Source organism: Dasypus novemcinctus, chromosome 21 (genome assembly GCF_030445035.2).
Source record: "Dasypus novemcinctus isolate mDasNov1 chromosome 21, mDasNov1.1.hap2, whole genome shotgun sequence".
Lineage (NCBI taxonomy): Eukaryota > Metazoa > Chordata > Mammalia > Cingulata > Dasypodidae > Dasypus > Dasypus novemcinctus.
In genome coordinates this window covers 26,915,022-26,940,885 of record NC_080693.1, presented here as the reverse complement: position 1 = coordinate 26,940,885, position 25,864 = coordinate 26,915,022, and the positions used below count along the sequence as shown (strand labels likewise).

At 50.7% G+C, this 25,864-nt stretch overlaps 1 protein-coding gene across 3 annotated transcripts in view; it reads left to right on the top strand.

The window, feature by feature from the left end:
- Positions 1-25,864, top strand: part of NLRP1 (NLR family pyrin domain containing 1) — a 43,880-nt gene that overhangs the window by 13,592 nt on the left and 4,424 nt on the right. For 2 of the 3 annotated variants that reach the window (XM_012521612.4, XM_058283726.2), the window contains 8 exons: positions 4,271-4,441; positions 5,145-5,234; positions 7,338-7,429; positions 8,003-8,168; positions 9,485-9,708; positions 18,190-18,449; positions 18,964-19,089; positions 24,944-25,085. In XM_012521612.4, coding sequence (XP_012377066.2) covers positions 4,271-4,441; positions 5,145-5,234; positions 7,338-7,429; positions 8,003-8,168; positions 9,485-9,708; positions 18,190-18,449; positions 18,964-19,089; positions 24,944-25,085 — 1,271 coding nt within the window. The remainder of the gene's footprint in view (positions 1-4,270; positions 4,442-5,144; positions 5,235-7,337; positions 7,430-8,002; positions 8,169-9,484; positions 9,709-18,189; positions 18,450-18,963; positions 19,090-24,943; positions 25,086-25,864) is intronic. The other variant, XM_058283727.2, reaches the window with a different exon arrangement.

Sequence of the window (25,864 nt, the reverse complement as noted above, 5' to 3'; positions counted from 1 at the left end):
AAAAAACTTAAATCAGTAACAATGCAAGTACTAAATCATATTACAATCAATTTAAAGAAATACAGTCTGTTTTGGGGCAAAGTCCTGTCTGCTATAGACTCTGAAACTTATAAAAAACAATTCATCTGTTTCCAATATACAAATAGACAGATATAGGATAAACATTTTCATTACAATAAGGAGAAATTGGGAGGGAAACGCGGGTCACAGGTCCTCTACAGTTCAGTAAACCTGCAGGGCATCCTCCATTCAATTTCAGCCTGAGAGTCATTCCTAAGATAACGGTCTCTTCTCCGTGGGGCGGTATAGGTACCCACCCTTTCCAGAGTCTTGCCCAAAGGCCATTTTCTTGGTTCCACCCTCATCAAGCATTTGGGTGTCGACCAAGCTCCAGATCTCTTCCTCCAAGAGTATTGGGGTGATTGCCACACCTCATCCAATCTTTGAATTAGCGTCTTAACCCTCCTAGTACAGCAATGTGAAGACAACATTTCCCCTAACCTTTGGCATACAGGCTCAACCCTCTCAGAGCAACGAGTTGACCACCTGGCCTCCCCTAACTTTTGGGGGAAAGGTCCACCCCTCTCAGACCTGTGGGGTGTTGACCTTAACCACCCTAATCCTTGGGGAATGTGCTCCACCCTCTCTGCACCCTGGGGCAGCAAAACTCTCCCAGAACATCAGACAGGAACATCCACCCTCTTCAGCTGCTGGGGCAAACTCACCTTCTCTGTACACATGTGTGGGGTTCCTCTCTTGGCCCAAGGTGAAGTCTTAATTCCTAATCTCAGCTTCCATGATTTTCCTCTTAAAAGCTGTTTCTCCTTCAATCTCTCCTTTCCATGTTCTTTTTATTCCAGGCTGACAGTGGTTTTGTTCACACAGCTCTCTCGAAAAGTCTGTTGGTTTAGCATACAGGAAGCAGGGGTCCAAGCCATCAGACAGTAAGACTTTCCACAAGTCTTTCCTAGATAACTGCATCTTCAATCTTGATTTACCAGTTCCAAGTTTAGTTAAGCCCTCAAATGGGGCACTTTCATCTGGGAGCTTGATTTCCAGAGGCCTGTAATTTCCAGAATCAGTTTCTGTTTTCTTTTTGCCAAACAGTTCAGTGCTTAGCTTATCTCTCTCATCTAGCATTTTGCTATAAGCTGCAAGCAGAAGCCAAGCCTCATTCTCTGCGTTTACTTTGGAAAGTTCTTTAGCTAAATGCCCAGGCTCGCCATTTTCAAATTTTGCCTTTTGTACAACACCAGGAGTTACTCTTGCTAAGTTCTCTGCAACTTTAAAACACAGATTGCCTTTCCTCCAGTTTCCGATAATAAATTCATCATTTGCTTCTAAGGCATCATAAAATGTCTCTTTATCATCCATATTACTACCAACAGTCTCTTCAAAGCACTGTAGGTCTTCCAAGCATCTCACAATTCCTCCAAAATATACCCCTTACCTATTTTTTAAAACATTCCAGCATTTTGGTAATTGGAAAAGCACTTCCCCACTCCTCAGTACCAAATTGTGTATTAGTCAGCCAAAGGGGTGCTGATGCAAAATACCAGAAATTGGCTGGTTTTTATAAACGATATTTATTTGGGTAGGAACTTACAGATACCGAGCCATAAAGCATAAGTTACTTCCCTTACCAAAGTCTGTTTGGAGCAAGATGGCTGCCGATGTCTGCAAGGGTTCAGGCTTCCTGGGTTCTGCTGGGCTCAGCTCCTCTGTTTATTCCACAAGGTCAGCTGTAGACTCAGGCTTTCTAGGCTTTACCTCTCTCCACAAGGTCAGCTGTAGACTATCAGGTGAACGGCTGTCTCTCTCCCGGGGGCTCCAGCTTCAGCATCAAACTCCAACATCAAAACTCCAACATTAAAAGCCCCCAACTCTGTTCTTCACCGTGCCTTTAATCTGTGAGTCCCCACCCACCAAGGGTTGGGGACTCAACACCCTAATCGTAACTCAGTCATGCCCAGGTACAGATCAGATTACAAGCATAATCCAATATCTGTTTTTGGAATTCATAGCCATATCAAACTGCTACAGTGACCTTCACGGGAGCAATTTTTGTGGAGTAAAAGGGGTAAGAATCCAGATTAGAGTGGGGGAGAGAGGTGATGAATGGGACCACAAATACAGTTTTTTCCAAGACTTTGACAATAAAGAAGAGGAAAGCACTAACAGAGGGGGATATGGGGCCGACTAAGATTGTGTGTGTGTGTGTATGTGTGTTTGCTTACATTTAAGAAGAAAGAGAGTATCAGTGGAGAGGAGTTTATGGGAGATAACAAGAGGTAATTGATGGTCTCCCTTTCCTCAGAGCAGGGAATAAGGTCAGAAGCCCAAGTGGGGAGGCAGGCCGTGAGGAGGATGGAGGGGATGCTGCCTGCTATGTGCAGGAGAGGAGGGAAGGGACGTAGGCTTGACAGCAGGAAGCAGAGGTGTTCCCATCCCATGGCTTCATTTTTCTCCATCAGTAGGAATTGATTTGTCTGCTGAGAGCAAGTGTGAGGGTTGAGCATATTTTCTGCACAAAGGAAAAGTTGCTGGTTGAGAAGAAGTTGGAGACCTGAGAGAGAGAATGCCAGAAAGAGAAAAGGCAGGGGAAAGGCAGGACCTGGGCTCAAAGACACTCAAGGGAAGAGCCCTGACCTCCTCTGGGACAGAAGTGAAAGAGAAGGATGGCGTGAAAGGGCAGGCAGCTGAGGACGCGGAGAGCGAGGGAAGCTGAGGACACAGCAGTTCTCATGCCAGGCCCTGCTCAGAGAACTTGGCATGTATTATCTTCTTTGAACCTGCAACCACCTTGTGTAATAGGGGTGACGAATCCACATTGTAGATGAGTAAACTGAAACGGGAAGATAAAGAAATGCATCCCCATTCTTCAACTCATAGCCAGCAGAGGCAAGGTTTGAACCCAGGTCTGCCTGGCTCCAGAGCCTGGGTCCTCCGCGGCCCCTCCACAGCCTCAACCCCTTCCCTAAAGCCTGATGCCAGCTGGTCTCAGTTGAGAAAGGGGAGGGGAAATCTACATAGCACAGCTGGTAATGGTGAGTCAGCCGGCGATGAAGAGACCCCCAGGAGAAGCACTTCTGTTTTCCCAGCAGGAAATCCCGTGGGCCAGGAGGGTGGAGGCCATCAGCCTTCCGGGAAGTAAACCCTTGGCTGTGAGAGGTGGCAGGGAGGGGCACAGCGCCAGGTCCGTGGGGCCATCTGCCCGCTGGATCCCTGACTTCCTCAGGCCACACTCTGCAGCGCAGGTTTGGGAGCAAAGAATGAAGATGAACATTGCCCAGGGAGACAAAACAAAGGCCATGTGCTCTTGAACCCCAGTGGAGGGACACGTCTTTGATAGGGCTGACCTTGGATTCCAATAAGGAAGCCTGGAAGGAAGCCAGAATAAAACAAGGGGGATGGGGTGGGAAGCAGGCCTGCGAGAGCAAGGGGAGACAGGGAATTGTGAGTGGGGCATGTCTGACACCCCACCAGAAGAGTGACTGGGGTCCAACTCCAGCCTCCTCCCACCTCCTGCCATGCGCCAAGCCCTGGCAGTCACCTCCCATGCCCCCTCCCTGGTGGTGCCTGCCGAGCCCCCGTCTGCAGCACACAGCCCACCAGGTCCTGGGGTTCCCCTCCCACCAGCCTCAGGGGTGGAGAAGTCACCCCAGCATTTGCCACACTGTCACAAGCCTGCAGCTCAACCGAGGGATGAGGCAGCGCAGGCCAGAAAGCTGGAGCTTTGTGCTGGGACAGCACATACCCCAGACCCTAATACCTAAGTGGGGAGCCCAGGGTCGGCCCTTGATTCTGATGAGGCCCTCATGCACGCCCTCAACTTTCATTCTGATCACAGGCGCTCCCTTTTGTGTTTTCCCCTCCTGAATATGGAAACCCATCACAGGATCCTGAGTTGGCTGGCTCCGGGCATTTGTGACTGACAAGGGCTGATGTGGTTAGCAAGGAGCCCCAAGGGTACAAGTGGACCCTGGGCACGGGAGTCATACCAGGTTGATAGGGTGAGCGGGCAGGAGCCGTGTAAATTGCACGGTGTGAGGAGGGGTGGGGCCGCCGGCTGTCCTGAGGGACTCCTTGGCTGCAAGAGTGCAATTAAAATCGTCTACGTTCCTGCCAGCCGGGCAAGTCTTTCTCTTCCTTTAAAGTCACCCAGGACCCCCAAAAACCCCCAGCTACTAGGAAGGAAGACCAGGCCCCACTTACCCAGGGGAGGAAGCCCTCGGGACAATGACGAGGTCCCTGTGCCTCTCTCCTGCAGGCTGGTGGGCTGCGGCCTCACATCCAGCTGCTGCGCTGACCTGGCCTCGGCACTCGGCGCCAGCCCCAGCCTGAGGGAGCTGGACCTGCAGCAGAACGACCTGGACGCCGCGGGCGTGGGGCTGCTCTGTGAGGGGCTGAGGCACCCCGCCTGCCCCCTCAAGCTCCTGCAGTAAGGCCCTGTGGGTCCTTTCGGGGCAAGGGAGGGGGTGGGGTAACGGGCTGGGGGTGCCACTGGGCAGGGGAAGGAAAGGGGATGGGTGAATGCACCGTTGGCCTGGGTGACAGCCCAGCCCTGCCACTCACAGCACGTGACTCAGGCAAGTCACCGTCTTCTCTGAGACTTGGCTTCTTCGTCTGTGCCGCGGGAAGACAATATTCCACCTCCGGGTTGTAATGAAATAAAATGTACGTGGTGGACCCTGCAGCGCTCTGCCTGGTGCGGAACTCCCAGCCCCCGGGACTGCTGCTGGCAGCCACTAACGGGATTGCCTCGGCCAAAGAGGGCCACCGTCCCCAAGGTCCTGGCCCCATCCTGGTGGCCTGTGTCCAGTGACTGATCCATGATGGGGTGTAAAGGCAAGTCCCGCCCAGCCCTGGGCAGCTCCGAACTCTCCAGAGAGTGGGCTGAGACCTCCCCTGAGACTGCGTCGCAGCCCGACTTCTCCTCGCCTCTGTCCTGCCGCTTTGCTAGCCCTTCCACTGAGGTTGACCCAAGGAAGCTCCCCCGTGAACACGTTCATCCGCTCCTGGTTCCCGGGGAACCCAGCCTGCAGTGGGCTCCTCCCAGAGGGGCAGATCCCAGGGTCCTGGGCCCGGAGGACCTCGGGATCGTGGGGGCACCCTGGGAGGACCAGGCATCCTTGTGCTTGCAGGCTGGGCCAGATCCCTTGGAGTGACAAGGTAAGCCAGGAGCTGAGGGCCCTGGAGGAGGAGAAGCCGCAGCTCCTTGTCACCAGCAGATGGTAAGCGCCGGGCACAGAGCTCCCTCCAGCTGACCCAGTCCCTGGGCTGGGGCGGTGAGGCTGGCCCAGACCCAGGAGGTGGGCACAGAGACTGGGTGGGGTGGGGGGAGAGGCGGACGGAGCCCAGGGGAAGCAGGCCTCCTGGAGGGGGCACGGCAGCCGGAGGGAGGGTAGTTTAGTGCAAATACAGTCTTGTCATTTCTCTGCTTAAAACCTCCTGATGAGATGAATAAGGAGGTTTTTCCAAACAAAAGAGCGAGTGAACCAATCACTGAGTCCTCTGTGCTCGGCATAGTTTGATAGAGTGCATGCTGGGACACGCTTGCTCGATGGAGAACAGAGCGGGTTTGAAAATGGAAAGAAATGACCACAAGGGGGAGACAAAGACACAGAGATCGCCTAGGGGAAAAGCTCACCCCCACCACCACGCACACACACCACAAACACACCATGTGCACGCACGCCATGCGCACACACCACGTGCACACACATGCCACGCACACACGCCATGCACACACCACGTGCACACACATGCCACGCACACACGCCATGCTCACACCACGTGCGCACATACGCCATGCGCACACACCATATGCACACATGCCACGCACACACCACGTGCACGCACACACCACGTGCACTCACACCGCACACACGCCACGTACACGCACACACGCCATGCGCGCACACACCACATATCCCATGTGCACATACCACAAACACACCGTGTGCACACACCACATACCACGCCATACCCAATACCCCACACACCACACGCACACACCGCACACATCCCATATGCACACACCACGCACACACCATGTGCACACACCACACACACACCACGAGCACAAACACATACACACCACTCCCACAGGCCACACACACCCCAGCACACACATCACATACTCCACACACACCACCTTGGGTCAAAAGTCACGGCCCAGGGGCAGGAAAGTCCCTGCAGAGCTCCCCCGGGACCCCCATGCTCTCCCAGTTTGGCCCATTTCAGCCTGTGGCTGTGCAGTGCATCTCACTGCCTGTCCCCGAGTCCCCGGCTTCTGTGTCTCACCTGAAATGGGAGCGACAGGGCTCGTGGGCCTAGGAGGAGGATCCATCCATTCATTGAGCAAACATTCCCCGCAGACCCCCTGTGGGCCAGGCACTATGTGGGGCTCTGAGGATACAGTGGGGAACACGTCAGACACGGCCCCAGCCTCCAGGAGCGTGGCCTAGTGGGGCGCAGACCAGTCATCCCACGAACCTGGGGCCAGCGAGTTCCCTGACAGACCTACTGACCTGTCCCAGCAGCTGAGCTGAGCTCTGGGAGCTGAGCCAAGAGGGTCCAGTCCAGGCAGGGGCAGAGGCTCCGGCCAAGGAAAGAGCTTAGCTCCTTTGAGAAACTAGGAGGAGGTCAGGGGTCTGGAGCAGGGCTGGTCACACCGCAGTCCTTGGGCCAGCCAGCGTCGCCACCACCTGGGAGCACAGTGGAAATGCCACTTGTCAGGCCCTCCCCACACCTGCTGAGTCAGAATCCCTGGGAGTGGGGCCCAAGAGTCTGTTTTCCAGAGGGGCTAAAGTGATTTTTAAGCACACCAAGTTTGAGACCCCTTGGCCTAGAGGTCAGTGCCAGGAGGAGCAGGACACAGCTGGGGTTGGAGGTTGGATGGGACAAGGCGAGGCCTTTTGGACCATGTTAAGAACTTTCAGGCTTCCCTCAAAAGCTTTTAAGCCAAGCGATGTGCCAGGTTCAGATTTTGAGATGAGCTGCTCTGTAGAAAGCGGATGGAGAGGGACAAGAGCTTGCAGAGGAGGAGGATGCAGAGACCAGGCCTGGACCCCCGGATGGCAGGGCCTGGGACCAGGGGGGAAGCCTGGCGGGGGGCGGGGGGGGGGAGGTTTAAAGGAGAGCTATTTTGAGGTAGCACCAGGGGGCTGGATCAGGTGGGAGGGGGCGGAGCCAGCATGTCCTGGTTCTGGCCTGGATGGGGGGGCCGAAGGAGAGCCAGCGCGGGGATCTTGGCTGCACGTTTGGATGAGTCAATTTTGAGATGGGGGTGTCCCCTTCAAATTCTCCGGGGCAATGAACAACTTTGTTTCTAGGAAACAAAGTGTGGCAATGGCTAAAGAGGACCCGGATTGGGGAGAGACGAGTAGTGAGACGTCCTCACTCAAGCGACAGAGATCGGAATCAGGTAGTTTAAAGAGGCCAAGCTGGCAGCATCGTGACTGGGGGGGCGGGTAGCAGCTGTGGAATGTCATCCCCTCCATCCCCCTGCCTCGGGCATGAGGAGGAGGTGCCAGGGCCCCACCCCGTGCCCGTGTGAGATCTTCTGCTCCTGGAACCTGGCGGGGACTTCCGCTGCCCTCTCTCGCAGCCTCGGAGGCTGGCGCTGCCCCTCTCCGGAACGTCTGTGGCACGTGTCAGACGCTGAATCAGGTCCCAGCCTCCCAGGGCCCGTTCCGGGCTGCCCCTTTCCGTCCCTGCCCCTTCACGTTGGGCCACGCTCCTCTCTCACCCTGCCCACCCGAGGCGGACTGGACCCCGTGGGAAGGGGAGGTGGGCGGAGGCTGTGGCGGGGGGCAGTTGGAGCTGGGCCTCCTCGGATATCAGGCAGGGAGCCCCCGGAGCAGGGACGGAGGTTGTTCCCCCCCACCACGGTTCAGGCGGCCCCCAGGCTTGGGAAGGGCCCCTCCACGGCCCACCGGCGGGGGGCTGGGGGAGACCGGGCAGGAGAGCCTGGAGCTGACCACCGCCCTGCCCGCAGCAGAGGAACACTCCCCACAAGCAACGCTGGCGGAGCCCCGCTGGCTGGCTGGCCCCAGCCTTCCCGAGGACCTGCTCACGGAGCCGCTGGCGACTGAAGATGACTTCCAGGGCCCCACGGGGCTTGTGGCCACCCAGGTGGTTGACGAAGAGAAGGGCCAATACCGGTGAGTGAGGAGCTCCGCCTGCCCCCAGGCTGGCATCCCCTACCCCATGCTGGGTCCCCATAGTTGGCACCACGCTCGTTCCCCTTTGGGCCCCCACCCCTTGCCTATCAGCAGGCAGGGTCAGAGCCAAGCTATTGAGTCTGTGCTTTTTGCTATTAAAAAAAAAATAGTTCTGCTTTGAACATTTCCAAATATACCCAAAATAGAGTAAAAGAACCTTCCAGGTATCGCTTGCCCTGCTTCAATAATCGATTTGCCAAACTTTGTTTCACAACTACCCTCCCTCCCCTCTTTTTGTTATTGTAGTCTTTTAAATCCAAGACATCCAGGGGATTTTATCCTTGAATATTCCATTATGCATTTCCAAAAATAAAAACAAGACATTTTATTCCATAACCACAATGCCAGTATTGCATCTAACAAAATCGATAAACCTTTTACATCATCTAATACCCAGGCCATATTCAAATTAGCTATTTATCTTTTAGCAGTTGTTGTAATCAGAATCCAAACAAGAGCTACTCATCATATTTGACTTCAATCTCATCCCAATCTCATTTAATCCATATGCTCCTCTTTTATTAATACTACGTATTAAGTGCTGCACTGGTGATTGGGGACACTAAAATGATGATGGCCCTCTGAAGGTTTGAAGTCTCACAGTTAATAAATGACCAAAATCATAATGTATTGCTACTTATATTACACTTCACCACTCACCAAACACTGTCACAGACCTTCTCTCAGCTGGGAGATAGTATCACTCACAACTTAGATTTACAGAACCAACAGCCAGGGACGCCCACCGTTTACCAGATGGGAAGACTTGGGGAGACTTGATTTTCCAGATGGGGAGACTTGGAAGTCACTTATGATCTCTGTAAAATATAGTTTCAGGTTCAAGGGATTATCATTAATATTGCCATGAAGATCGTTATTGCTCAGTGGTAAATGGACCCCTTAAAAAGAAGAAAGGCTTGCCTATTCTATCATTATCATCATCATCGCCATCCTAGAAACAACTGACCACTCCCAGGCATAGAGTAAACCGTTAGCGTGCATGCCTTCACTTATTACTCATGGTCCTATGACATGGGTGTTTAATTATCCCCATTTACAGATGAGGAAGCAGAGTTTCTGAAGTTAAATGACTTGCTCAGGCATCCACAGAAAGTAGAAGAGCCAAAACTCAAACCCACAAAGTCTGGGCTTGTAACCACTCTACGTATCCACAGTGCCCAGCACGGGGTCTGGCACAGAAGTACAATGAGTCTGTATAAAGTAATTTAGAATCTGCCTCTCCCTCTTCTTTCCAGAGTTCACTTCCCCATGGCCGGCACCTACCGCTGGCCCAGCACGCGTCTCTGCTTTGTGGTGAGATGGGCAGTGACCCTTGAGATTGAGTTCTGTGCCTGGAGCCAGTTCCTGGATGGGACAAGCCTGCAGCACGGCTGGATGGTTGCAGGACCCCTCTTTGACATCAAGGCTGAGCCAGGAGCTGTGGCAGCTGTGCACCTCCCTCACTTTGTGAACCTCGAAGGTAAGCAGGAGGGAGGGAGGGCTAGACAGGAAGAAGGTGGGGGGAATAATGGGCCTGAAAGGGGCTGTAGGCTGACAGTGCTCTAGGGAATGAGCTTTGTGGCTTCATTTGAAAGACTGGGAAAAGGTTATGGAAATAGAGACAAATTTTCCCTCTTTCCACAGTGCTCTGAATCTTTTTTTTTTTAAGATTTATTTTTACTTTTATTTATTTCTCTCCCCTTCCCCTCTGCTCCCTTGTGTCTACTCGCTGTGCGTTCTTCTGTGTCTGCTTGCATTCTCGGCAGCACCAGGACTCTGTGTCTCTTTTTTGTTGTGTGTGTGGCGCCACTCCTGTGCAGATTGTGCTTTTTGTGTGGGGCAGCTTTCCTTGCAGGACGCACTCCTTGCACGTGGGGCTCCCCTACACAGGGGACACCCCTGCGTGGCATGGCACTCCTTTTGCATGGCAGCACTGTGCATGGGCCAGCTCACCACACAGGCAGGGAGGCCAAGTTTGAACCGTGGGCCTCCCAATGGTAGGCAAACACTCTGTCAGTTGAGTCACATCCGCTTCCCTGAGTCTACCTTTTTTGAAGCTCTTGTTTCCCAGCCTCAAATTATTTTTGCTTGAGCATACTTTGCAAGTCGCCCTAAATAGAAAGTTATCTCTTCAGTAACAGTAATAAATCACATTTATTAAATTCTAGTTACATGGATTGTATCAGCCCAGGTCCCAGGAGTAAACAGATAATAAACTCAGCAGGGATTTTGGGGGTACATTTCAAAGACAGGACTATTTACAAAGTAAAGTTAAGTGAACTAACAAATATGGTTGGGATACTTAGGGACTAGCAACAATGAGAAGCCATTACTATTACTACAAGTAAGAAGAAACAGCCACCAGAATCCAGCTGAGAACTGGAGCCTTGAAAGAGGGACTTCCCAGTAGATATAGTTATAAAAGGCAACGTGGTTATCCTCACCTCCCTCACCCCCAAAGACTGCCCACAGATTAAGATCTAAAACATAGGCTCGTGGTCAAAAATCTCACCAACAGTAAATAAGGCACCATAAATGAGAGCCAGCAGAAACTAAGGGCACCAGTGACTTTAGACATGGGGATTACAAAACAAGAACATAAAATAAATATATTTCATATACTTATATACACATATATATGGTCTTTAAAATATGAGCATGAAGCAAGAAACCATTAAAAATGATAAAGCAGATTTGGAAACAAAATTGATGGAAAATATGAAAAAATATATGAAAAAAAGATAGAGTGACATGGAGGATAGTGTAAGAAAACCTAACCCTCAGCTCATTGGAATTCTAGAAGGATGTGTCAGAGAGAATGGAGAAGATGTAATATAGAAAAATATAATGGCCAAAAAATGTCTAAAATTGCTGACAGTGACAACTTCTCAGAATCAGACATCCTGACAATCCAAAGCAGTAAAGAGAGAGAGAGAGAGAGAGAGAGAAATTCTGCACTAGACCCATTATAGAGAAACCACAGAATACCAAGTCTAAAGGAATATCTTAATACCAGCCAGAAGAAAAATAGATTACCTAGAAAGGTACTGCAATTAGGCTGATGACTGGCTTTTGAAGAGCAACAATGGAAAGCAGAAGACAATGGACTGGTATCTTCGATGCAGTGAGAAAATAATTGTCAACCCAAGAATTGTAAACTCTGAGAAATTTCTATTTCAGAAGGCAAATTAGACGTTTTTAAACTAATTAAAACCAAGAGATTTTTCCACAAATACATCCATACTGAAGGAAATTCTAAAGGATATACTTCAGACAAAAGGAAAATGATATAGAAGGTCACAGGTACAAGATGAAGTAATAAGCTATGATACTGTTACATATATAGGTAAGTTTAACAAAGCATGGACTAGAGTAGGCAACAATAATAATGTCTAATATGTGGGGATTTAAAGAGAGAGGGAAGCAGATGTGGCTCAACTGATAGAATGTCCACCTAGCATATAGGAAGCCCAGGGTTCGATACCCAGGGCCTCTTGGCCCATGTGGTGAGCTGGGCCATGTGCAGTGCCACCGCACGCAAGGAGTGCCATGCCACACAGGAATGTCCCCCTGCGTAGGGGAGCCCCATGCGCAAGGAGTGCGCCCCGCAAGGAGAGCCACCCAGTGTGAAAAGCGCAGCCCACCCAGGAGTGGCACCACACACAGAGAGCTGGCACAGCAAGTTTACACAACAATAAGAGACACAGATTCCCGGTGGCACTGACGAAGAATGCAAGTGGATACAGAAGAACACACAGCGAATGGACACAGAGAACAGACAATGGGGGAAGAGGGGGAAGGGAAGAGAAATTAATAAAAATAAATCTTTTAAAAAATAAAATAAAAAGAGAGAGACAGCTAAAATACCAACAATAGCAGCAAATAAGAATGTCTAAGAAGTCTAAGCTCTTTGTAAGGGTCTGAAGGATGGTGAAGGCAGGGAAGACACTCATTCGTACACACCAGTATGACTGTTCCGGTTGTTAAAATACTGAAATGCTTCTGAAATGCTTCCTGTTTGTGGAGACCACAAATTACATCAGTGTCATCCACAGAGGCGGGTAAGGGGGCCCGGTGCGGTGCAGGCCATGGTGGGGAGGCAGGAGGTCAGGGCCCTCCGAGCAGCAGGACAGGGGCCTCCAGAGCCCGCGGTGGACGGGGATGGTGATGCAGGCTCTGCAGATCCAGCCAGATGACATAGGGTGCAAATCCAGCCAATGCCAGGTGCCAGGGACCTAATGTCTATCAATCTATTGGGAAGGTCTTCAAAAGAATCTGATGCAGCTCCCCATGTCAAACCATGACCCGTTAATGAGTGATTTGATAAACAATATGTCCTACTATTTATGGTAGTTGTAAGCACTTTCATGATAGGAATCGTTTAATTAGATAATGAAAGGGGAACTTTTTTCATTTATATATTGATTCATATATTCATTTATAGTGCTGTCCCTGTAGTTAAATATATTTAATTTTTCCTCTAGGTAAATGTTCTGACTAACTTTAGACTTTAAGTAAGCACATTAAAATATTAAGGTAATCAATCAGAAAATAAATGTCGGAAGAAAACTGGAATGAGAAAGATAAAAAGCAAAGATGTACCCAGCACCCAGGACCACACCCAGGAAAGGTTCATTTGATGAGGTTACGAATGCTCGGAAACAAGTCAAGCTGCACACCAGGCAGACAGCATGGGGCATAGGAAATCGAGGCCATAACCAAGGGGAGAGCCGTACCATTCTCACCAAGGTGGAGGCAGGGAGGGAAGAAGTGGGAGCCTCAAGAGCCCCAGGGGGGAAGCGGACTTGGCCCAGTGGTTAGGGCATCCGTCTACCACATGGGAGGTCCGCGGTTCAAACCTCGGGCCTCCTCGACCCGTGTGGAGCTGGCCCATGCACAGCACTGATGCACGCAAGGAGTGCCCTGCCACACAGGGGTGTCCCCCGCGTAGGGGAACCCCACATGCAAGGAGTGTGCCCCATAAGGAGAGCCACCCAGGGCGAAAGAAAGTGCAGCCTGCCCAAGAATGGCGCTGCACACACAGAGAGCTGACACAACAAGATGACGCAACAAAAAGAAACACAGATTCTTGGTGCCACTGATAAGGATAGAAGCAGTCACAGAAGAAAACACAGCAAATGGACACAAAGAGCAGACAACTGGGGGAGGGGGGAAAGGGGAGAGAAATAAATAAAAATAAATCTTTAAAAAAATAGAGTCCCAGGGCACCTGACCTGGCAGATGGATCACACAGGCATTCACTAGGCAGGATTCTGGAGTAAAGCAGGGAGTTGCAAGTTGAGTCCTGGGGCTGCAGAGGCCCATTCACATGGGAAGAAGTTGGGGGGATGGCTCAGACATCAGGCTGAGTTATTTTTCCCCACAATCTCCAGCATTGTGAATATTGCCACTACAGCACCCATTCTACCTCTCCCTCAAAGCAAGACCTTGGCCCAGGAGTCTTTGGGTGCCCCATTAGGGAGAGAGGGACTTGGCCAGTGGAGTCAGTGGGCTCAACGCTGCCATTGCTCGGCCTGTGCCCAGCAGTGAGCGAGCTTGGCCCGCCCTTGGGGTGCTCAGGGCTGCATCGTCATTCCCGGCCCTTCCCCAGGAATTCCAGGAAAAGCCTCCTGCGCCGAGGTCTGGAGCCACGAGGCACCAACAGGGCCTGGAGGCCAAGTCGGCCTTTGGCTCCTGCCCTCAGAGATGGGCTCGCAGCCCCTCCCAATTGGGAAGACCCCGGCCACACGCGGGTCAGTGCGTCCATCTCATGGGCCTGGGAAAGGGATTTGCCCAGAAAGAGGTCACCCTGGCGGGCTCAGGAATCCAGCCTGAGCAAGCCAGGCTGAAGTCCTTCTGTGGACAGGAGTGCATCGCCAGGTTGGGGGCTCGTTCCTGTGAAGGCTCCCGGAGCATGGCCAGTTGCAGGTGGAGTCACAGAGCACCCCTTCCGGGTACCACGCCGAACAGCAGCCTCTCCATGCTCCCCAGGACCACGTGAGTTAGGCACTAGTGCTTCCCCACAATGTACCGAGGAGGAACTTGAAGCTCAGAAAGAGTTTCCTTCAGTCTCCAGAGCTGGGATTCTAACGCCCCCAGACCCACCCCAGGCCCGCCCAAGCCTGGGTCCCCCCAGCCCACAGTCTGGGCCTCGCCCTGTGGCTGCACGGGATTTATTCCCTCCAGATTCTGCACGCGGAGCTAGAGGCACCAGGCTCAAAGGCTGCTTTTAGCTCACAGTGCCAGGGCCCAGGTCAGGAAACCAAGCCCCTCGCTGGAATCTCTGCTTGCTGGGCGGCAGCTGTTTGTCGTCCTGGAAGCTATGACCTCACTCCCTAACGCGGGCCTAATTTAGAACTTGGCTGTCTCCACCACCATCGGCTCAAGTTCTCCCTCAAGTGCTGAACTGCCCACAGTAGGGTTTCTCCCACTAGATCAGGGGTTTTAGCAAGGGGTCCATGAGCTTGAACTGAAATTTAAAAAAAAAAAACATTCATATAGGGATGTGTTAGTGCAGGTGTGATAGATTCATTAAATGACACACAGTATCATGTGGCCTTAGTAAGGGGTCCATGGGACAAAAAGGGTTAAGAACCCCTGCACTAGATAGAAGGCAGAGCTTTCAGCATCTTCCCTTCAGCTCAGGGTCCAGCAGACCCCACCACTCAGGCTTCTGACCTTCCTGCAGGACTGGCGACATCATTTGTGGGTTCCGTTGTTCAGAAGTTGTTAAAATGTCAGAATGCCAACAGCAGAGCATTAAATCCTGAGCGTGGGGCAGTTTCCGGCCCTGCCACCTCCTTCAGCTCACACAGCTCCCTGCTCTCCACACCTCCTCCCTCCACTCCCTTTTTTTCTACTCCCTACTCTCTGCCTCCCACCAGGAATGAGGGTGCTCTCGCAGCCACCTTGGGGGCTCCTTCTCCAGCTCTACCCACCCCCATGCCTCTTCCCCCTCCCCCAGGATCTGAGCCAGGAACCACGGTGATAGCCCACGCACCCCAAAACTGTCCCTTCTCTGGAACCAGCACCTTTTGAATCCTATCATAGAGAGTCCCAAAACTCCTCAGGTTCAGCTAAATGTGTCTTTGAAAGATATTGTGACAGAGTGGGTGCAGCTCAGTGGTTGAGCACCTACTTCACAAGTACAAGGTCCTACGTTCGATCCTCAGTACTGTCTTAAAAAAAAAGAAATTAGTACCTGCTTTTCCCAGATACCAAGGGATGCCAAGCCTGGGTCAAGTTGTCTGAGAAAGGAACCGAAAGAACCACAGCAGCCATCCCCTGATATACTTGATACTTGGTCAAGCCGCATTTAATCTATATTAACAACAGGTGATCGTGCCATTCCAGGTGCTTTACAGACATGACCTCATCGTGTCTGTACATTCTCGTAGCTGCTAAGTGCTTTTCCTGGCAGTCTCTCATTAACACACTGCCAATGCCCCCACCTTCACGGGGCATGGCTACAGGTGACCCTCTTCGCACAGGGAAATCGTTTTACCCCTCAACAGCTTTCCTGCAGGGAGGGTGAGCCGCAACAGCAGACCCCAGAGGAGGCCCCGGCTGCTAGAGTGATCCGAGTCCTCCCAGCAGAGAGCTTGTTATGCTAGTGGCTGGCCGTCTTCCCCGTGGGGCCCCACTGCCCTGCGCACAGGGCTCGAAACCCTTTTGTTTAATAAAGGCATGCAGGATCCTGGGCCCCAGACCCTGCTTCAGACATGCGCCCACCTCATGATGGGCTGTTCTGAACATTTCTAATGAGACCAGCCAAGTCATCGGGGAGAGGTGCTGGTCTCTCTGCCAGTGATACTTGCCCCGGCCACCTCTCAAGCATCTTGCCTTTCAGTCCAGGATTTTCCCTGTTGCTTCCCTCCTCTCTGCAATCCACCAGCACAGAGCTACTGTCAGGTAGCAGGTTTGGGGAAAGTAATTCTGCTACAGTCTGTGCAAGATGGTGACCAACTCATCTCGGTTTGCTGAGAGCTTTCTTGGTTTTAGCCCTGAAAGCCCTGCTTCCCAGGAACCTTCTCAGTCCCAGGCAAACTGGGATAGTTTGGTCACCCCAGAGGGCAGGTAAGTTAGAGCCACACAGCACCTAGAATTCAGCCAAAATTAGCTTGGCACAGGGCCAGGAGCTGTGATCGGAAGGCAGTGATCTAGTCCCAGTGCCAGGGCTGGCTGGGTGACCTTGGGAAACCCGCTTCCCCTCCAGGATTTCAGTTCCCCTGTGTGACATGAGGAAGTCCCAGTGCCGTGGAGGGCGAGCGAGATCACTCCACCTAACGTCCCTGCTGGCCACACAAGGCAGCGCTACCTCTTTGAGAAGCAATTTGGCAACACACAGCAAGCCATGACAATGCTCACGTCCTTTTACACACTTTTTTCATCCCTTGGCACTTATTAATTCCAAGGCAATAACCCAAGGGAAATAGCGAAACTGCACAGCGAGAGATGCGCAGCAGTCCTGTTTATCATGGGGAAACAAGAGGGGGACGATTCATTACAAGCTGATGCGTCCCCGAGCAGGAGTCATATGCACTCATTAGGAAGGCCTGACAGATGCCTGTGGCAATGGAAACTGATGTGGAGAAAGCAGGAGGCAAAGCTACGTAGGCGAGGATGGAAGCGTGAAAATGTGGTCCTGCGGAGAAAGGCTGGAAGGACAAAGGGGAAGGCGGTGATAGTTGTATCATTTGAGGAGGGAGCTCGTAGGTGAATTCTTCCTCATTGTTCCAGACTGTGAGCACCACTGCTCTATTATTTTTCATACAAAAAAGCAATTAATAATTGCGAAAACGTAAGCCATGGCCTCCCTGGCCTCTTCTGGATAAACATCACTCCGTGATGTTCTGGCTGGCACCCACCCAGGAAAGGCTTTGTCTGGCCTGCTGAATGGCTCTGCATTGCCCAGAAACCACCTGCACTGCAGCAGTTGCCTGGCAATGCAGGGGTGGCACCAGGACCCCTCCCTCAAGTCCATCATCTCTCCCACGGCCACCCCTTGTCCCTCAAGCTCTCTCTTGTGGCTTCAAAGCCCCCACCTGGTGCACTAGTCAGAATTCCTGGCTGCAAACAAAGAAACCAGTTCTGGCTAATGTAGGTAGAAAGGGATATATTAGAAGACTGCGGAGTAGCTCATAGACTTAACAAAAGCTTAGGCCACCAGGCTTTAAAAAGAAAAAAAATCAAGGCAGTGACCAAAAGATGCTGAGAAACCAAGGACACTACCACAGTCACACCAAGAAAAGCTGGAGAGGCCTCTGCTGCAGACACAGTGAGCTCCATGCCCACGTCCACGGCAGGACCCTCCCTGCCACGGTGGCCGCCGGGCTCTTGACTCCACTCCCGCTGCCAACATAGGTTCTAGTTTTTCATCTCTGCTTCACCCCCTCTAGACTCAAGGTGAGGAGCCTAGTCTTGCTCACATGCCGGGGAGTAGCAGCTTCCTGAGTGGGAGCCCCAGCTTTCCTTCTGCCAAGACCCCCAATGGTGGAAGAGGGGTTCTTCCCCAAAAGAACAGTTTGAATAGTGGGTGGCCAAACACTTGGCAAATGCACGCTGCCGTTGGTCCCTCCATTCTCCCACTGGCCCTCCCTCCTTATTCTCCACCTACCTGGAGTCAGACCTGCCAGCCTCACTCAACAGCCCCTCTTTGTTAGAGTCCATGACAGCTCAGGTCACCATCGATTCAGCAGCTTTCCCAGCCCTGGGCAAAGGTCTGGGCTGTGTATGAACTGGCTGTGTATGGCTAGGCACAAGGGGGCTCTTGTGATGCTCCCATCCTACAGATAGTGTCACCTGCAGCCTCCAAAGGCCCCAGACCCAGGCGTGCTCCCTCCCTGTGGTGAGTTCTCCCAGGAAGGCTGCTGCACTGGAACTCTGGGATCTCCCTGCTCCAGCCAGAGCCTGACTCAGGGAGGGCACTAAATCCATGATGCTTGAATCCATTCTCTGACAGAGGGCAATGTGGACATCTCTCTGTTCCAAGTGGCCCACATTAAAGAAGAGGGGACGCTCCTGGAGAAGCCAGCCAGGGTGGAACCAGAGCACGCAGTCCTGGAAAGCCCCAGCTTCTCCCCCATGGGAGTTCTCCTGAGAGTGATCCATGCGGCCCTGCGCATCCCCATTACTTCCATCGTGTTGCTCTACCATCGGCGCCATCCCGAGGAAGTCGTCTTCCACCTCTACCTGGTCCCCAGTGACTGCTCCATTCGGAAGGTGAAGCTGCGCGCCGGAAAGGCCAGAGAGCGCCTAGGTGGCTCCCAAACTAGGAAGAGGGATGGGCTTCCTAGAAGCGGGTCCTTGATGAGGGTGAGTGAGTCTTCCCGCTGCTCAGCCAGGACTGGTCTCCTGGTTCTCCAAGGCCTCCCCAGGCTGAGCCCGCAGCTCCATGGCTGATCTCTGTGCGACCTCCTGCAGCCTCTTTCCAGGAGTCAAAGGATGAGAGGACTCCATGCCCAGAGCTCTAGCTTTTCCCCCCATTCTCTCTTCTCTAGCAATGACCCTGTTCCCCCCGTTCTGTGCAGCCAGACCCTCTATATAGCAGGGGCCGAGTGGGGGGCTCTCTGATAGTAGAGCCTAGGGGGACAGGGTTGTGGGGATGGCAGCACCCCCTTCACCCACACAGACACACTGAAGCACATCTCACCTTCAGGCTCCACCATGAGGTGGAATCCCTGCGCCAGGCGCCCCCCTCCCAACCCCTTAACAACTACCTCTGCATGTTCCTTAGGCCATAGATGATGAAGAAAAGATGTCCCAGTTTGTGCAATTGCGCAAGCCACCGCCGCTGACCCCGCTGTACATGGGCTCCCGGTACGTCGTGTCTGGGTCAGAGAACCTGGAAATGATCCCCAAGGTGAGCAGCCCAGAGTTCGCCCCCCTCCCTGCCCTCAGGGGACCAGAAGTCCTGCCAGGCGGGAAGGTCTCAGAGTGCGTGGGGGGGTGGGGGGGGAGGGCAGAAAGCCAGTGGGATTTGGGTTTCAAAGATTGGGAGAAAGGATAGGAGCGAGGAGCACATTCTGGATGGGAGGGCAGTGGGGTTTGACTTGGGGAACCTGAGAAGTGTCTGAGTTATAGGATATCAATGCCTTCCAGTCAAAACCACCAGGAGCACACCTGAACAAATTGGGTTTATTAATCTTGCAGCGAGAAAGAACACATACCACGGGGAGCTACTCCAGGGCATCTCTGTAAGAGGGTAATAGAACCTATTATAGAATTTGGGCCTTGATTGGGTAATTTGGGAGAGGGTCTAAGGAAACAGATTTGCTCTAGATTGGGTATAGTCAGAAAGCAGGGGTAACTCTATGCTTGGGAATCTCAACAAGTCTCATCTCTAGGAAAAGCAGACTAAAGTGAGGATAAAGCTGTAATTTCTAAAGAAGTGGTAGTCGCTCAAAAGCGAGGGGCAGATGTTCAGCATTTTGTGGGTTGCACAGTGAGCTTGTATGAAGTCTGACAGGGAAACACCATGAATTAGCTATAAGCATCAGCTCAGTTTGTAATAAATTGAGGTCTAGCTGTGAGCATCAGATTAGTTCCTGGGTATCAAGGGCTGCTCTTTCACCACCCCCACCACCACCACCGCCTTCCTTCCTCAGTCCCTCCATTCAACCAAAAGCAGATGAAGTTGCTAAAATTTTGCTGATTAGGATCACAGGTGTGTCCGTTGCCCTAGTCTTAGCTGAACCATGATTAATCCTTCTTTCTCCTTTTCTTGTAAGATGAGTTTTTGAAGCACCTGAAGTTAGAGTGACTGGCAGTAGCATTTAAGATTCTGAACAGGGAGATGCGGACTTGGCCCAGTGGTTAGGGCGTCCGTCTACCACATGGGAGGTCCGCGGTTCAAACCCCGGGCCTCCTTGACCCGTGTGGAGCTGGCCCATGCGCAGTGCTGATGCACGCAAGGAGTGCCCTGCCATGCAGGGGTGTCCCCCACGTAGGGGAGCCCCACAAGCAAGGAGTGTGCCCCGTAAGGAGAGCCACCCAGCGCAAAAGAAAGTGCAGCCTGCCCAAGAATGGCGCCACACACACAGAGAGCTAACACAGCAAGATGACACAAAACAAAGAGACACAGATTCCGTGCTGCTGATAACAACGGAAGTGGACAAAAAGAAGAACACACAGCAAATGGACACAGAGAACAGACAACTGGGGCGGGGGAGGGAGGGGAAGGGGGGTAAAATTTTAAAAAAATTTTTAAAAAGATTCTGGACAGGATACACAGGCCAACTATAACACAGGCAGTTATAAAAACAAACAAACAAAAAAACAACTCTTGGGAAGCGGACTTGGCCCAGTGGTTAGGGCATCCATCTACCATATGGGAGGTCCACAGTTCAAACCCAGGGCCTCCTTGACCCGTGTGGAGCTGGCCCATGTTCAGTGCTGATGCACGCAAGGAGTGCCATGCCATGCAGGGGTGCCCCCTGCGTAGGGGAGCCCCACGCGCAAGGAGTGCGCCCCGTAAGGAGAGCCACCCAGCACGAAAGAAAGTGCAGCCTGCCCAGGAATGGCGCTGCATACACGGAGAGCTGACAAAACAAGATGACGCAACAAAAAAACACAGATTCCGGTGCCGCTGACAACAACAGAAGCAGACAAAAAGAACACACAGCAAATAGACACAGAACAGACAACTGGGGCTGTGGGGGGGAGGGGAGAGAAATAAATAAATAAATAAATCTTTTTTTTTTTTTAAACAACTCTTATTGGGGAGCAGATGGAGATCAAGTGGTTGAGCACCTGCTTTCCATGTATGAGGTCCCAGGTTCAATCCCTAGTACGTCCTAAAAAATAAATAAAGCAATGACTGTTAGTCTTTCTAACAAGTCACAAAACCAGGGGCCTAGATTATGAAGTTCAGGCAGTGAACACATGTCTGGAACTCAGCTGAGTCTTCTAGAAAGCAGGTAGCAAAAAGGCAGGGAGCAGAGGTGGCTCAGGCAATTAAGCACCTCCCTCCCACACTGGAGGTCTTGAGTTCAGCTCCTGATGTCTCCTGAAGAAACAGGGAGAACAAAGAGACTCAGCAAGTGAAAAAAAACAACGGGATGGGGATAAATAAATAAATAATTTTTTTAAAGCCAGGTAGCTTATTCCGCTCCCCTGTCACAAATTGCTCTACTGGTAGTATTTATATAGGTGCAACAATATTTGCTATAGCAAAAATTCCCCTTTTGGCCAGCTATTAAATTTTGTCTGCATGGTCAGGTGGGGGGTGATAGAGCCAGCAATCAGCTAAACTCAGAGCAGTGTCTATGGTCTGGGAAAAACATATAAGAGAGTTTTGTTTTTCCTTAAGTGGAGAAGGAAACCATAAGGAGTCAGAAATAATAGAATAAAGGTAAAGGAGACAATGTTGGTATTTTAGAGGGTGTCAAAGGCAAGATTAGTGGTAGGAATAAAGGAATAGGAAAGAGTAAAAAGAATCAGAAAATGAATGGTTTTCCATCCTCTTGGGCAGAAGCTGTCCATCTCTGAAGTCAATGGCTTCTGGAAGATTGCAAAGAATCCTTAGTTTGATTTTCCAGATGGATAGATGTCCAGTAGTGAAGTGGAGTTGGAGAACATGAAGCCAAGGATCAATACCTTGGAGTTTACTGCTGTGTCAGTTGTTAGCAAGAGATGAGAGACACAATCCAGTTGTTCAACCGATATTTACCAAGTGCAAATCCTGTGCTGTCTTCAGCCCTGGGCATAGTTCAGCGAACAAGCAGACTAATGCCTGCCCTGGGGAAGATTCCAGCCTGGTGGGCTGAGACCTACAGTAAATAATTCAAGAACTAGCAGCCCCGGACCACGAAGTGCTGTGAAGAAGATACAGCAAGGCCAGGTAGGCGAGCGATGCCGCGGCGTCCGACTGGCTGGTCTGGAAAGCCGTCCTGAGGGGGCAGTGTTTGGGCTGAGGCCTAGATGACAAGAAGGACGAGGACGTGGCGGAGCATTTACATGGCAGAGGCACAGAGGGTGGAGCAGCACGGCACCTTCAGATGGCAAAAAGGAGGCCAGCGTGGCAGGGCTTAGTGAGCGCAGCCAGAGAGGAGGAAGACGGCGACGCGAGGCAGAGGGCTCCTGCGGCCCTGCCAGCCCAGATTTGTTCTAAGTGCAATGGCAGGCCCTCAGAGGGTCTTTTTTTTTCCCCCAGTGATGTTTTTTCTTTATTTTTAAAGAAGTTTTGGTTACAGAAAAGTTATATCAAAATATAGGGGATTCTGGGGAAGCGGACTTGGCCCAACGGCTAGGGCATCTGCCTACACATGGGAGGTCCGCGGTTCAAACCCTGGGCCTCCTTGACCCGTGTGCACTGGCCCATGCTCAGTGCTGATGCGCGCAAGGAGTGCCCTGCCACGAAGGGGTGTCCCCCGCGTAGGGGAGCCCCATGCGCAAGGAGTGTGCCCCTTAAGGAGAGCCACCCAGCATGAAAGAAAGTGCAGCCTGCCCAGGAATGGCACTGCGCACACAGAGAGCTGACACAACAAAATGACACAACTAAAAGAAACGCAGATTCCTGGTGTCACTGATAAGGATAGAAGCTGTCACAGAACAGCACACAGTGAATGGACACAGAGAGTAGACAACTCGGGGGGGGGGGGCGGGGAGAAATAAAAAATAATAATAATAAATCTTTAAAATATATATATAGGGGATTCTGGGACCGGGTGTGACTCAAGCAGTTGAGCACCTGCCTCCCACCTGGGTTCCCGGTGCCTCCAAAAAACAGAAAACAAGCAAACAGAAAAGCCAACTCAGTAGAGCCAATGTGGCTAAGTGGTTGAATGCCAGCCACCCACGTACAAGGTCCCAGGTTCAATCCCTGGTACCAGTACCTCAACAAAAAAAAGAAAGAAAGAAAATAAAGGGAATTCCCATATACCCACCCCTTCCCCCTCTCACATTTTCCCCTATTAATAACATCTTTCATTAGTGTGGTACATTTGTTTCAATTGGTGAGCACATATTCAAGCATTGCTGCTAACCATGAACTATAGTTTACATTATGGTTTACGCTTTGCACCACACAATTTTAGAGGTTTCAACAAAATGTAAAATGGCCTATATCCATCATTGCAATATCATGCAGAACAATTCCAATGTCCCAAACATACCCCATGTTACACCTGTTCTTCCCTCTCCCTCCCATCAGAACCTCTGGTGACCCCTATCTTTATGTCAGTATTACAAGTTCTTCCGTTACTAGAATAATAATGTCTCCTTTAGTCCATGGCTGCACTCCCCCCTTATGTTTGTTCATTCCTCAGTCTTGAGGATGGTGATGCCCACTCTCCTGATTGAGAGGGAATTAGACCCATGAGCAGATGGAAGGAACTGTCTGCTTGCAGTTGTAGATCCTCCTCAGAAGGTCTTAAACATGGCAACTGCGCAATCTTGTCTACTTTCACAAATACCCCTCTGGCTGCTGGGTGAGGATGAGGGATAAGGGGGCAAGAGTGGACGCAGAGAGACAAGTTAAAAGGCTGTTGCGATACTGCAGACAAGAACTGATGGTGCTTCTCTAACAATAAAACAACAGCCACAACATGGAAAAAATGATAGCCAATGAATTATTATTGCAGAATTTTAAAAAATTTCCTTCAGCTTCTTTCTCATATTTTTAAAGTCGTCTCTCATAAAATGTCATTTCTGCACATTTTTATAAGTATAACTTTTTGGTCTGTAATAGGACATTAGATTTTGATGATTATTCTTACATAATAGTCTTTATAATTTAGTAAACTTAAGGACTTAATAAAACTTTAAAAATAGTAATCAATTGTCTCTTATGAATGAAATACTTGAAAATTTAGATTCCCAACAGAACTGTCAAGAAACAATGTATTTATTTAGTACCCTAGTGTGCCTTGGAAGGAGTGGCCATTTTTCAAGCCTTCTGTAATAATAATTCTTTGTCTATCATTTGTTGTCCATCCTCTTTTTCAGAGGCAGGAAAATGAAAAGGATGTAGGCAATATCCATATCTGACATTAAATCATATAACTTCTATATTTTTGTCTTCTATGTAATTTCTTTAGGAGATCACTTATTTTTCAAAATATATTCTATTCAATTAATTATTTTAAAAAAAGAGTTGACAGTTGCTTGACATGGAAGATAGCAGTGGAGATGGAGAAAAGTTGATAAATTCAGGGTGTATTTTGGAAGTAGAGCCAACATATGGCTGTGTATGGGGAGAGAAAGGAAGGAATAAGGATGATGTCTAAATTTGGAGTCCAAGTTCTCAGTGGATGGTGGTGCCATTTACTGAGTTTGGGGAAACTGGGGAAGTAGCATGTTTGGGAGACAGCTGGAAATTAAGAGTTCTTTCTTGATATGATTTGGGAAAGAGGAAGGGTATAAATTTTGGGTTGATTGCAAACAGGTCAAGTTTAGGATCCACTGAGAAGACGGTCTTTGGAAAAATGAGGGTTTGGGTTCTAGGTGGAGCAGTTGCCAGGGGAAGGATCTGGTTTAGGATATGTGAGCATTACTTTTAAGGATGAGCTCCAGTTCATCAGTTGTTCTCCATCATTCTGAATCAGGATTGAGGGGAATGAAAGGAAGAGCAGTATCTAAGGGTATCATTTGATTTCAGCGCAGGAGATAAGCAAAGGGTCCCTATGGGGTTGGGGCCTAGAAGGTGTCAGGTGGGAAAAGACATTATTTGCAGGATGAATGGTGGCTTCTCACACGGTGGCTCTTTCTCTCTGCAGGAACTAGAACTCTGCTATCGGAGCCCCGGACAACCCCAGCTCTTCTCTGAGTTCTATGTTGGCCACTTGGGGTCAGGGATCAGGCTACAAGTGAAAGACAAGAAGTGTGGAACTATGGTATGGGAGGCCTTGGTGAAACCAGGTAAAGCCAGGACAAGTCCAGCAGGCTCAGAAGTAGGAGAGAGAGAGTCAGTAAAAGCTTAGGTGTGAGTGCCCATGTCAGGCAGGCAGTTTGGATTATCACAATTTAGGGATGAGAAGAAATAGCCCAGAGAGGTTAAGTGACTTTTTCAAACTACATAACAGCTGATATGACCAGAATTTGAGTTCAAGTCAATCTGACCCCAAACCCCCATGCCCTGTTCTGTGCCCCAGGTTGTTGACAAACAGACTGCACTGGAATTAACTGATTTTGACCTTCTAAGATTTTGACATAGTGGAGAACAACAGGTGGAGGCCTCTGGCAAGGTTCTCATGATAGCTTAGATGTGAGATGAAAGAGTAAGAACTTGATCGTTATATAGTTGTGTGGATTAAGCCAACTTTGGCAACACCAGATACTCTCAGGTGGATCATTCAGATATTTTCAAGAGGGAGTCAAAGAATAAACTTTCAGTCATGCAAGAAAACCTACCATCTCTTAGTCCAGCACCGCCACCCCTCAAAAGCCAAAATCCCCTAAAAACCCTTTCCAGAAATGACCAGCCCTTGAATGGCCGGCTATTGAAATAAGATGGAGCTGCCTCCTGAGCTGCTTCACAGAGTGAAGGGAAGAGGATGAATGAACCACAGGTGGAGAATGAACCACGCCCCAGCATCAGGCATGGGTTTGAATCCCACTCGGGCACTTGCTTGCGCTGTGACCTTGGGAACATTACTGACCTTGTCTGAGCCTTGGGTTCCTCCTCTGTAAAATGGGGA